Source organism: Chrysoperla carnea, chromosome 3 (genome assembly GCF_905475395.1).
Source record: "Chrysoperla carnea chromosome 3, inChrCarn1.1, whole genome shotgun sequence".
NCBI classification, from domain to species: Eukaryota; Metazoa; Arthropoda; class Insecta; order Neuroptera; family Chrysopidae; genus Chrysoperla; species Chrysoperla carnea.
The window spans coordinates 40,820,773-40,833,693 of NC_058339.1; the positions used below are offsets into that span (position 1 = coordinate 40,820,773).

The 12,921-nt window shown below is 28.9% G+C and overlaps 1 protein-coding gene across 1 annotated transcript; it reads left to right on the forward strand.

Moving 5' to 3' along the window:
• Window positions 1-3,754: 3,754 nt before the first annotated feature.
• LOC123296033 (piggyBac transposable element-derived protein 3-like) lies at window positions 3,755-4,775 on the forward strand. The gene is made up of 2 exons (XM_044877495.1): window positions 3,755-3,852; window positions 4,091-4,775. Exons 1-2 carry the CDS (start codon window positions 3,836-3,838, stop codon window positions 4,773-4,775), a joined length of 702 nt encoding a protein of 233 aa, XP_044733430.1. The 5' UTR covers window positions 3,755-3,835.
• The last annotated feature ends 8,146 nt before the right edge of the window (window positions 4,776-12,921 follow it).

Here is a 12,921-nt window from a genome sequence, read left to right on the forward strand (position 1 = left end):
ATGCATAGAATAAAAAGTGAAAAGACATAATGTGAATTGTATATTCTACAAATAAATATGACTTATCCTTTATAAACCTCTCTCTCCTATATAAATCTTATGAACAACTTTTTTCTGAGAAAATATTCCAGGAGCAAAACTTGGATAATTTACTAGCTAAATACTTATCTCATCTATTCAGCTCATCTTAATGTTTAGTTCATCTATTATAAATATTTTGATGGTGTAGATGTTATCACAGTACTTCTCTTAAACGAACAGACGGATTTCGATTAAATGTTTTGTCTGTGTTCAACTGGATCCGATGATGGTTTTAGTTTACCATTCCGTCCACTACAACTGTTTTTTAGGATTCCGCACCAAAAATTCATTAAATGTTGGGAGCGCATGTAAATCATATATTACATTATATTTTAACTTATTATATTATAACTAACTATGTATTTTTAATAGTATTGTGTTATTATAATAATTACATTATTATTACAACTTACAGTATACTATGTATTTTTAATAGTATTGAGGTATTATTGATTATTATTCAGGTATTATGAATAGAAATTTCTTAAGCCGAGGGATCCAGCCAGTTCGATGCTCAGGCCAAAATCCAAAGGCCAGGCCGTGGCTTGTCCAATAGGTAGAAGTAAATTGTGGGTATAGCGGACAGTTTAAGGAACCTATGTCGGCTGCGCTAGTTCTTTTATAAAATTTTTGCGAGAAAATTGTCTACTAAATACAGAAATAAAGGCATTTGGAAGTCAATCAAGGTTTTCAAGAAACATTCATTTATGTATGAATAAATGTCAAACCAGGGTATATGAAATTTATATCGTGAACTTTAGGGGTTAATTCTTAACATCAGATTATTACAGAAAGTTAAGATGAAAATGTGTAGACAGCCCCTATTGTAGGTATAGGTAAAGGCACCCCCTATAGACTTCAAACATTTTTCGCACTATTTTGAATGTTTACTAAATCTGTTGAGTTTTCGAAAAAAATGTTTCGACCAAACTTGTCAGTACCTATTTTATAAGAAAGGTTTTTTTGTTCAAAATCTTTAACAGTTTTCGAACAGTTTGATTATTCGATGACAGTATTGCCGGAGGACAAAATATTCAGAAACCGTTAAAGATAGAGCAAAATTTTTAAATACTGAATTTTTCCCCTAAAAACACATGTTGATAATTTTTTTCCAAAACCTTTTCTTCTTATATCTTTTGTCCGAAAATCGAAGTAATTCGACTTAAAAGTGTGAGAAGAATGTTTTCATATTCATATGAACTTTTTGTAACGTTTTGATTTAAAAAAATAAGTCTCTAAAGGTATGCGTTTGTTTTTACCTTATATATATGCTATTGTTTTGAGTCATATACCAGTTTACACGTAGACAAAGCCTCTAGGAACAGCTACTTTCTAAGAAATAATGTTATTTACATAATGCTTGTTATATAAATGCAAATTTTAATTGAATTTCTTGAGTATTGCAAGCTCGTAACTAATTAAATAAGTGATTATTAAGGAAATCTTAGAAATAGTTAATATAAATACCGTTCAATAATATAAAATACCGTTCTTTAATATAAAATATATCTGTGCTTCATTGAAGTAAAAGATAAAAATCACATAGAACTTGAAGAACATTTTATTATGAAATACTTATTAAGGGGCTACATACAGCTGAGATATCTATAATCAGGATTATGTTTAAGGCATAGCTAACTTTCGTAAAAGATTTGAAAAACTATTTCAATCGATAAAAAAGTAAAATCATAATTGTGTCCAGTTCTGATTTTGAAAACACTGTTCTAGTTAAACGATTGCCAGTAATCCGAAACCCTCTGTTTTTAATAAATCGTATTAGTAATATTCAACTGTATTACTTTTATCCATCTCTGTATGTAGCCCCTTACTAGTTACAGTCTTATATTGTAATATTACAATGTGTGTATACTGTATATTATTAATTAACTTCTTGATTTAATTTAAACCAAAACAAACCGTTGTGGATATGATTCTTACAGACTCTATCAATGGCTTTCTGATTGAGTAGATTATTATAGAAAACCTATTTTAAACATCATTTCTTATATCTTTATCAATACATGGTATAAAACAAAGTCGTCCTCCATGTAATATAAATAGGCTGTAAGTATTAACTTTAGTACTAAAAATTTTTGAACAATTTGACAAACAAAACAACAAAAAAGTAAAAATATTCATACTTAATTTTTTCGCTCAATTTTTCGAGCGGTGAACTTTTTTAAATATCAATTTTTCGATTTAATATGTCAATTTTTTCACAAAAGGCGTTTTTTTAATTGAACGTAAACAAACAAAAAAACGCCTATTGTGACGTAATTTGTTTTTTTACTAATTGCATTTTAAGTTTTAATAATTTTGTTTGCTTACGTGAAATTAAAAAAAACGCCTTTTGTGACGTAATTTGTTTTTTTACTAATAATCTAATGTTTTGTTGCAAAAATATAATAAAAATAAAAAAAGTAGGATTTGACCAAACCAATAAAATACTTGTTTAAAATTTTTTTTAAAAATAATATAATCCAATTGAAATCAGTTCATATCCCTTCTTTAGTTGAATATTATTAAATGAAATTTACTAATATCTACTGATTATCATTGGCTGCTGGTTATCGAATCATAGTCAGTGAAAGAACAAATTTATCAATTTTTGCCATACCTCTAGCGCCCAAATCCAAAATTGGTAAATGACTTTTTCCTTCGTCTTTATGAACTTATTCTGTAGGCCGACGATCTACAGTCAATAACAGAACACGTTGTATATATTACAGATTTTTAGAAAAATTATTAGTATAAATACGAAAATTGCTTAAATGTGTTACAAAAAGCAAAAATTTCATATAACTTTTTTTTTTCGAGTAAAACAACAATTTTCTATCTCATTTTTAATAATTAAAATTATTTTCTTCTCTTTACTTTCGACATTAAGCTATGATAAATAATTTATATAAGAAACAAGCTGTTCATGTCTTTGCAACCCTTATGGTCCAAAGAGTATAAGATAGAGAAGAGAACTCCCATTACAGGCAATGTTAAAAAAGTTCCAGTCATAAACGCTCTTTATCTGCATATTTTTTTTTTTTTTAATTCTGATAGCGGAGCGTATTTTTGATTAAAAGACTTCTGGGTCACGAGCTCAAAAATGTACTGATTCTGTTGTAAATACAGTAGTATTAACAAGACCCAAATACCAGATGTCATTCGCGCCTGCAAACGAGCACACATGTGGAAGTGCGTGCATATAGCCTTTCATCTTAAACTGGTGTTGTAACCGGTAACAATCCTGACCACGAAACGTAAAATTATGTTGGCAATTTTCGATTGTATATGCGTGGGGAGTTAAATTGGAATATCCACAAGCCTAGGTTTTTACAATGATTGCATATGAGTTATACATACTATTTTTCTTTACGAATTAGTTTTCTCTCATACTGTAGTATTTGTCACAAGTGCTCTTTGTCTCACGGAACACACCGCGAATAGAGAGGACCTATCCTACAAGAGAACAGCAAACAAATATGTTTACTATTTGGTAATTTTGATAAATAATATCATAAAAATGAAATCGTGCTAATATATTTTTTAAACAAGTGCTATTAACCCATATCTTCCCACTGCACCATTTAAGGTGCACTTACATTTTATGTGACAAAACAAAATATTAACAAGGTTCGACAGGTTTTATAGTTTTATGTTATACTAGACATCTTCGCAGTTACTTTAATAGTGTTTGACAGTGATTGTGGTTATTCATTAAATTTTTATAAGCCATCGAGTTTTGTGAATTTCAACCAATATGAGTTCCCGGAAAGGGTAAATGATAAGTTTTATATTTATTATTTAAAATTTTAGTGTAGCGGTATTTTAGTAAGTTATTAGTTATACTATCGGGTAATATCATGAACATGGTGATATTTTATTTTTATACGTGACTTTTGTTCGGTTAAATTGAACGCCCCATTTGAGGTGCGTTGGGAATGGGAGGCACCATGATAGTTTGTTGCATTATTTTTATTTAAACGTAGTTTTTATACATTTGGAGTTATAACAGGTTGAATGTTCATGAAATTATATCGATCTTGGAAGACGATAGTCTTACAATTTCTGCTGACATTTTTATCACGCCACCTGGAAATGATGATTTGAGTGATGAAGATAGTGGAAGCGAGGATGTAGTGGAGATTAGTAATCTATCGCGTCGCCAGTTGTTGGCTGAAGCTGAGGTTCGACGTACGGTTCCATCATCAGAAGGAGTTCTAGAAACGGTAGAAGATATTGATGATATAAATCAGAAAGGAGAAGAGGAACAGCCATCCACATCCCAAGCCGTTGAACATCCTGCAAAGAAAGCTAGGACTATATTCAAGAGGAAGTGGAAGCAGATGGATATAACAGCAAAACCTGAGAAGGAACACTCTACATCTGAGTTTGTTTTAAATAAAGACAATCCATTAGAATTTTTTGAGATGTTTTTTGATGACGAAGTATTAGAACTACTGCGTTCTAGTACAGAAAAAAATGCAATTGTCAAAGGACATGTAAACTTCAGGCTCACCATCGAAGAAGTGAAGAATTTTATAAGAATTTTACTGTTGTCTGGTTATAATAGTGCATCACGTTACAGATTATACTGGGATCAGAATATTGATACTCATCACCCTGGAGTTACTTCGTGCGTGACCCGTAATCGTTTTGAAGAGCTTCTTCGTTTTTTTCATGCATGTGTGTGCAAATAACGCATACCAATTGTACCGACTCTCACCAGCAGGTCAAGCTAAAGATTCCCACGATTTTTTGTCATTTACAAGATACATCGTACAAAGTTACCTAATTCTTGGCAAAGCATCATCATCTCTTTCAAAATCGATTGGAACTAAGTCACCTATGCCAGTCAAGAATAAACTGCCTGATTCGATAAGGCTCGATGGAAAGAATCACTATACAATCAGAAATGAAACTCAAATTCGGTGTCGTGAATGCCACAAGAATACTAAGTTTCGTTGCAGCAAATGTGGGGTGGGTTTACATCAACATTGCTCTCAATCTTTCCACACAATCAAATAATTTTTTTCTCTGATTGGTTCCTTTTTTAATTTGTTTGTTTCTTGATTTTGTTAAAATAATTTTGTGTATTTTCATTTCATAAATAAAAGAGCTCCAATGAAACATCATGTCTATTATTTCTCTACACATAGTCCATGGGCATATTTTCCCAACGCTCCATTTAAGGTGCGGTCCTGAAATTCAGTTTCAGTAAAACGCAAAAAAATAAAACTCATATTTTTGTCTAATTTAAGACCTACTTCTTTGATATACATAATAAAAATAACAATTATTTCTGAATTTTTTGCCTTGGGAAGATATGGGTTAAAGCAATATCATTGTGTATTTACTCCTGGATAATCAGGTTCTTATTCCAATATTTTGCTAATTATAGTCCTCCAGCCAATCTTTTTCTGTCGCTAGGTTCTATCATAGATTTCCTTGAGAAAATATGGAAAAATGTAAATTAAATTTTAGAATGGATGTCACTTGGCAGCTTCAGAAGAAGTTTCGCCCTTCCTTCAATGTAGAAGTGCGACAATAATCGATTCTAACCTGTTATTACGGTATGTGAGGTTACGAAATATATGGAGCAAATATTAAACTTGAAAACGTAGCTTTAAAATGGTTAGTAATTCAAACAGTTTATATAATTTATGATTGACCTATTATGTTCTATTTTCCGAGTATCAAAAATAGGTTGTACTTTATCTACATATGCACACATTTTATCGTTTAGGAATTGTATAGTATGTACAAATACACGTCATATTTTTTAATTTAAATTTGCCAAATAAAATGATGTTTTCTAGAAAGATGAAAGTACGTTCGAAACACCTTCCTTATCTTCTGCAGGAAAAGTTATAAGAAACAACGGCTTTTGTCTACACAACCCCTAAAACTAACTTAAAGTTAAATAAGCTTAAAGTCCTCTTTTATCAATGATACAGGTGGAAAGTAGTAAAATCTTACTAAGTTAAAGTTCAAGTTGCAACACCATAGGTGTTCAAACTTTTAATCGCAAGAACATTGTCTTATTCTAGAAATTTGTCATACATCTAGCAATTTGTCTCTTCATACCATAAAATGAAATTTATAAAAGATATACAGCAAATATTGAACAGTTTATTTTTATTCCTATATTTCGTTGAACCTAATATTGAGATACCTACGTATTGAGCTACACAAAAGTTTAAAGAAATAAATATTTTTAGACCTGAAAATTTTTTATTCTTGATTGTGGCGAAATCAGTTTACTCAGAATAATGTTCTTCATTTTTATCACAGTCACGTATAGACCAATAAAAATGGAGTCTTTAAATCATTTTATAAGCAGCATTCACACAGAAATATTTTTTATCCGTTGTTTCATATGATTTTTTGAGAAAATACTACATTTCAACTGTAAATAATAAAATTAAATAACCATTATAATTAAATTTTGAATTATTGGTATACCATACCATACATATATTGTATCCACAATTTAGTGGTCGTTGGTTTTCAAATTCACATTTTGTTAAGGGTTAGTATTCCACTTATTTGATAAAATATTCAATATCAAAATATGCAGTGAAAAATATGTGGTATTTTTCATACATAAAGAAATATAAAACATCTTCAAAAGAGCTAATCACATAAACCATACAGTGGCGCTACATAACCTTAGGTGTTAAAGGTTTTTCTCAAGTAGATAGATTTACAAGTATAAATTTTTTTCTCATAGAAAACACTGTTATTCAGATTTTTTCATATAGAAATTTATATAGAAAAAAAAAACTTTATATAAAAGGGTTTTGTAAATAAAAGGGCATATAAAAATATTTGCTATTATATTCACAGCGGATGACAAACAGCAACATAAAAAAAAGCTTGTGAATTGAAAAATAAAACATTATGTATTGACTTTACATCAAAGTATAAAATACTTTTCATACCACCATAATTCCATAATTTTCCTTTTCTCATGCTTATTGGAATTAAATTAATATTGAATTATTACCCACACATGAGGTTTGATTTGTAATATAATAGAATTGATATAATTTCTTTGAGAGAAGGCTAACAAAAAACTTTGTTCCTGGAAATATTTAATGAAATTTCATATTAAACGACGAAAAATTGTTTCACTATTAGTAATTTTGATCATCGATTATAAGACCTCGGAAAAACACTATTTTGATAATGATTTTCACTGTATTTGTTTGTATTACAGAAAATCGAAAAATCAATCATTTGAGGTGAACCGTACTTGCTACTTATGGAAATTAATTTCATTTCTCTCGATTCGATATTTAGATGAATATTTTTTTTCATAATCGCATTATATTTATTTTAACTCCATAAAATTTACTTATGTGGGATTTATGGAATTATGAAATTATCTCAAATGGAACATGATGCAATGGCAGGAAATTCACTAGATCATTTTCTCTGCACCAACAACAAATTATCACATTTCTGTCTGCAAATCCAGTAAATAAGAAAAATTTAGAAAATTTCAATTTTATGGAGGAAAAACTTGTTAAAGATCATCAATTACGATCAAATAAGTCAATGAACTATAATATTGAAGCATTAGATCGGAATGATATAAATATAAAAAGTATAGTACAATCTATAAAAAATTTGTTTTAATACTATAACAAAAGTTTACTCAATTGAATTGAATATAAACAATAAACTTTAAGCCCTTAGGGCAACTATTACCATACAAAGGTTTTCATTTACACAAAAAACACTCTTTTCAACTAAATAAATGAGGTGTTCTTATTGAGTACACTGAAAATTTTTTTTTGAAAACACGAAATAATAAATTTTAGTAAAATATTATGTACGTTATCTTGGAACGAAATATAGGACCATTTTATAATAATTTTAAGGGTTATATGAAAAAATTGTGTATATAGTATATAATTTGTTCTTCTTAATTTTCTTTATATAGGCCATCGTAATAGACAGAAAAGCATTTATTTTGAATTTTTCAATGAAAAACAAGTTTCGTTTTTTAAAATGATTTCTGAAATCCAATGTATGTTTATATAATGTCTTTACCCCTGTATTAATCAAAGATATAATCCTACCTGCCATTTTTCACTAATACTGGATAGCATATTCTCAATCGCGGGGACATAAACTGAAATAATTTTAAGCTGAAATAATTCGGTGGAAGTTTTTACGAAATGACATGCATCGTGAAACATGGTACAGATAGTAGCAATGGACATGCCCCAATGATTTTCCAAAAGCAGGCTAGCGAATAGCTTTTCTAAAATTATTTAAATTTAGGTTTTATATCTCCCCCAGATTGGTGTTCGAAAAAACGATATCCAGTTTTGGTACAAAACAACAACTTTTTTTTTACAACTATTTATTATGCTGAAAAGTTATTTGTGTGAATTTCAGGGGTCACACCAGATCCTATCCACGGCTTGTTTTAGACTATTTTCAATTATTAGTATACTATTTGTCCATTATTCCAACAATGGTTAATTTATAATTCTATATATAAATTAAAAATAAAAATATTTTCTCATAAATATAAAAATGTTACTTTGATCATTATGGTTCTTCATTTTTATGCTTATAGAGATATCAATCTGCAAATAATTTGTTTCTACGATGATAATCTTAATTCGTAACAAATGACACGATGTGTCGCGAACGTACGGCTCAGCTTACTGTAAGTATCACATTTAGCTTAAGATTTATACACGAAATTATAAAACCGATGACCGTAAGGCGTATTTTATTCCAGGGTTCAGATTTACAAAAAATAAATATAAACAGACAAAATTAAAAATAAATACGCTTGGTATTCTTTCTAGTACGTATTTTTATATGCATTATCTATATTAATAAAATTGAAGTGTCTGTTTGTAACATTGAAATAACAGCTTTTTACTTCATGTATATCAATATATATGCCATAAAATTTTTAAAATTTTGTCTATTATCCACTCTAACTGTCATCTGTTTGCACTTGTTTCCGAAACAGCTGGATTGATTTTGAGGGGACTTTTACTGAGAAATATATGATGTTATAAGGAGTAGTTTGCTATATTTATCTATAATATAAAAATGAAAAGCTGGATGTGTTGCTAAGCGCAAAGCTCGAGAGCAGCTGAACCGATTTCGCTAATTCTTTTTTTATAATATTTCTTGTACGAGGATGGTTATTACGGAGGGAAAAATTTAAAAAATTGCCTGAAAAATTCTAAAAACAACACTTTTCAATATTCCCATACAGAAGATTCGTAATAATAATTAAAAGTCAATTTGAACTTTAGTACCATACCATAAAGTTTAAGTGTTAGTAGAGGGGTTACGGGAAAGCAAAAAAATCGAGCGACGTTAGTATCATAAATATTAATGTCAATATTTATCAATATTAATACTATTATAACATTACTCAAAAACATGATAAAATATAAATTGTCATGGTAAAATGCTAATTGAAATGTAAACGTCTCGATTGTTAGGCGGTACGAAGTTCGCCGAATCAGCTAGTTATACAAAAATGTATCAAGTAATGTGTGTGAAAATAAAGCTTTTAAGGATGTGATCATTGCGGGAAAACAGGTTGAAACATAAAATGTGTTGGTATTTGTTGGCATCGGCTCTATTTCGAATGTTAGGGAGGGAAGCAAAGTTAAGACAAGGAAGTTGAGTATAAGATTATGGGTGGTATATGCATGTAATTAATATATGTAGAATAATAAATTATAATTAAAATGAAAAAAATGAAATATTTTAAGTATAGAATACCAAATCAACATTGAGTTCGTAGAAAAAACAGTTTTATCGAGAGATTTACTTTGTTTCCTTGCGATCAAAACAAGCTAAAGGAAAAAAATCCTCAAAGGTTTCATATTAAAAGTTTTATTGTGATACAGTAGAAATTCAGCGGTGTAGGGAGCTCTCCTTTGAAGCATTGTTTTTGCATATAATCATTATTCTTGATTAAAGAGCATGAATATTACACATATATGTTTTTAGATTTACTTCGGTATCGTAATGAAAATGTTGCAAAGGAAACGCATTTGTAGTCATTTAATTTTAATATACAGCCTGCTTCAGGAGGAATAGTAGATAGTTTTAGTATCTATTCAACAATCCAAAATACACGTAAATGTTCCTGTAGATATGGGGCCCTATTACCAAGAATTAGACACAGAAATAAATGAATGTTTTAATTTCTGTAATGCTTGAGAATGAAGCCCTTGTTTATAGGATCTTTTATCTTTATTTTCTGTAAACTTTCGTTGAATATTATCAATTTCCTCTGAAACATCCTGTATTCATAGTACTGCGGTTTCTGCAAATACTTGTTTACTGAATTCATATAAATGAATTAAGCTTTAATACGGTAGTTAAATGCGGAAGCCTGATTGGCTCACAATCAATTTATAGCTAGCTTATTTTTTAAATGTATACTTCCCACAAAAATGAAACCAATTTTTAAAAAGCCACTAGTCCACTTTCAACAAGTGCACTTGTGACTTGTGGTATTATGGAAACGAACCTGTTTGAAGTTGTCAGTCGGTGATGATTATCCTGTAATTAGACAGTAACGAAACTGTCTGAAATTATTAATAATTATTTGTTTGGATTTAATAATAATATGATAATGTTTATAATTAGTCTTATTTAGTTAATTCAAAATTTTCTTTAGTATAATTTGAAAAATCTAATGCTTTAATTGTTGATGTTTTTCTTTTGCATCTGCACATTTCTAATATATAACCTTTAAAATTATTATTAAATGTTTATTATAACGTTATAATTAGAAATCTGCACATGACAAAATACCGACGTCTTCAAAACGGTTCGTTTCCATAATACCACAAGTCACAAGTGCAATTGTTGAAAGTGAACTAGTGGCTTTTTAAAAGTTGGTTTCATTTTTGTGGGTAGTATACATTTAAAAAATAAGCTAGTGTAGCGCCACGTTCTCATAACCCTCCCTAAATTGCTTGTGAGCCATTTAGGCTTAATCAGTTAAATACGACACACTAAATCGTTATTATTGATCACTAAATGCTTCAATTTGCGTTCATTCAGATATAATTATCTGTTCATATGATCAATTCATGTAGAAAAAAGAAATACGGTTAGACCAATTTAAGAGCCGCACTTCGGAAGCGATTGATTTTAGAGGGCATGACCTATTTGAAGGTTTGATCAGGATAATAATATCATCGTATACTTAGGGTTTCAATAAATTTTAATCAAATCTAATGTTAAATATGCGGAGTCATTTTATAATTTATTCGAAAAAAAATCATTAATAAATTCAAAACGTGTGAACAATTAATATTTAAACTCGCATTGATTAATTTAATTATCAAATTAATTAAAAATATATATAATTTAACACCTATTACCACCACCAATAATCTATCAACGTAAATGTTTATCTAACTCCACAATATAAACGATATACATTTACAAATATAAATATGTTTTTGGCATGCAATATTTTAATTAAATAAATAAATTGATCATTCTTAAATATATAAAATATATATGTTTATTGATTCATATTAATTTATATATAATTAACATCACTAACACCAAACATCTATTTGCTATTATATACACGATAGAAAAAACAATAATTAATCATTTACTAATTAATTCATATCATATTATTTGTGTAAACAAAAATATCAAAAGTTTTAATGTACGTCACGTCACGTACTACAGATTTTATGTTGATTCTTTGAAAATTTATTATTTATTTTTATATATAAAATGTTTTTATACCATGTATATATGAAATATACATAGTAGGTATACTAAATTTAGTCCCAAGTTTGTAACGCTTAAAAATATTAATGCTATGAACAAAATTTTGGTATAGGTATTTATAAAATCACCTTATTAGTCCATTTTCGGTTGTCTGTCCGTCTGTCTGCCAACACGATAACTCAAAAACGAAAAAGGATATCAAGCTGAAATTTTTACAGCGTACTCAGGACGTAAAAAGTGAGGTCAAGTTCGTAAATTAGCAACATAGGTCAATTGGGTCTTGATAGAACAAAAGTTATTATGTGAATAATCTTCCTTATAAAAAAATAAACAACTTTTGTCTGAAACATTTTTTCGTAAACATCACTGTTTACCCGTGAGGGCGCAAATTAGGCGTAAATATTATAGTATGTATTATATCATTAATATAAAGAATTATTATTATTATTATAATGTATTATATGGGGATATCAGTTACGTATGTGTCACATGTATATATGTGTAAAATGAAGTAATCAACACTGTCTATGCATGGTATTTCAACAATTAACTCAGTCAATTGTTTGTTTTCACTTGTTATGTATAAAATGTTTTTATATTGGCATTTAATTTATTTTTTTAAAGATTATATATATTATGCATAGTAACTCCAGTATATATTTCAAATAAGGAGGGAATCAAATCTCCCCTCCCAAAATTAAATTACTTGTTTTGTTGTAATTTCGACAGTCTATAATCAATTTGTATAGAAAAAATGCCGATAATTTGCTGTGAGAAACTACCCTAGCCTATTAAAATAACCTAATTACTGAATTTCAACTGGAGGAGATGCTTAAAGAAGGTCCAAAATAAAATGTGTTATATGTGTAATAAAACTGATCAATAACATACCCATCACCTATTCACATTGACCTTCGATGCAGTTTATAAGTGTATATTTTCCGAGGAAATATGATTAATAAATGGTTGTATTATTGACTTAAAGAACGTGAACTTCTCTATAAGAAAGTTTCGATCAAAATTTGCATATTATTTCACTAGTAATATCTATAGTATGTGTTTTTGTATGTTCAAGGCAGATTTTTA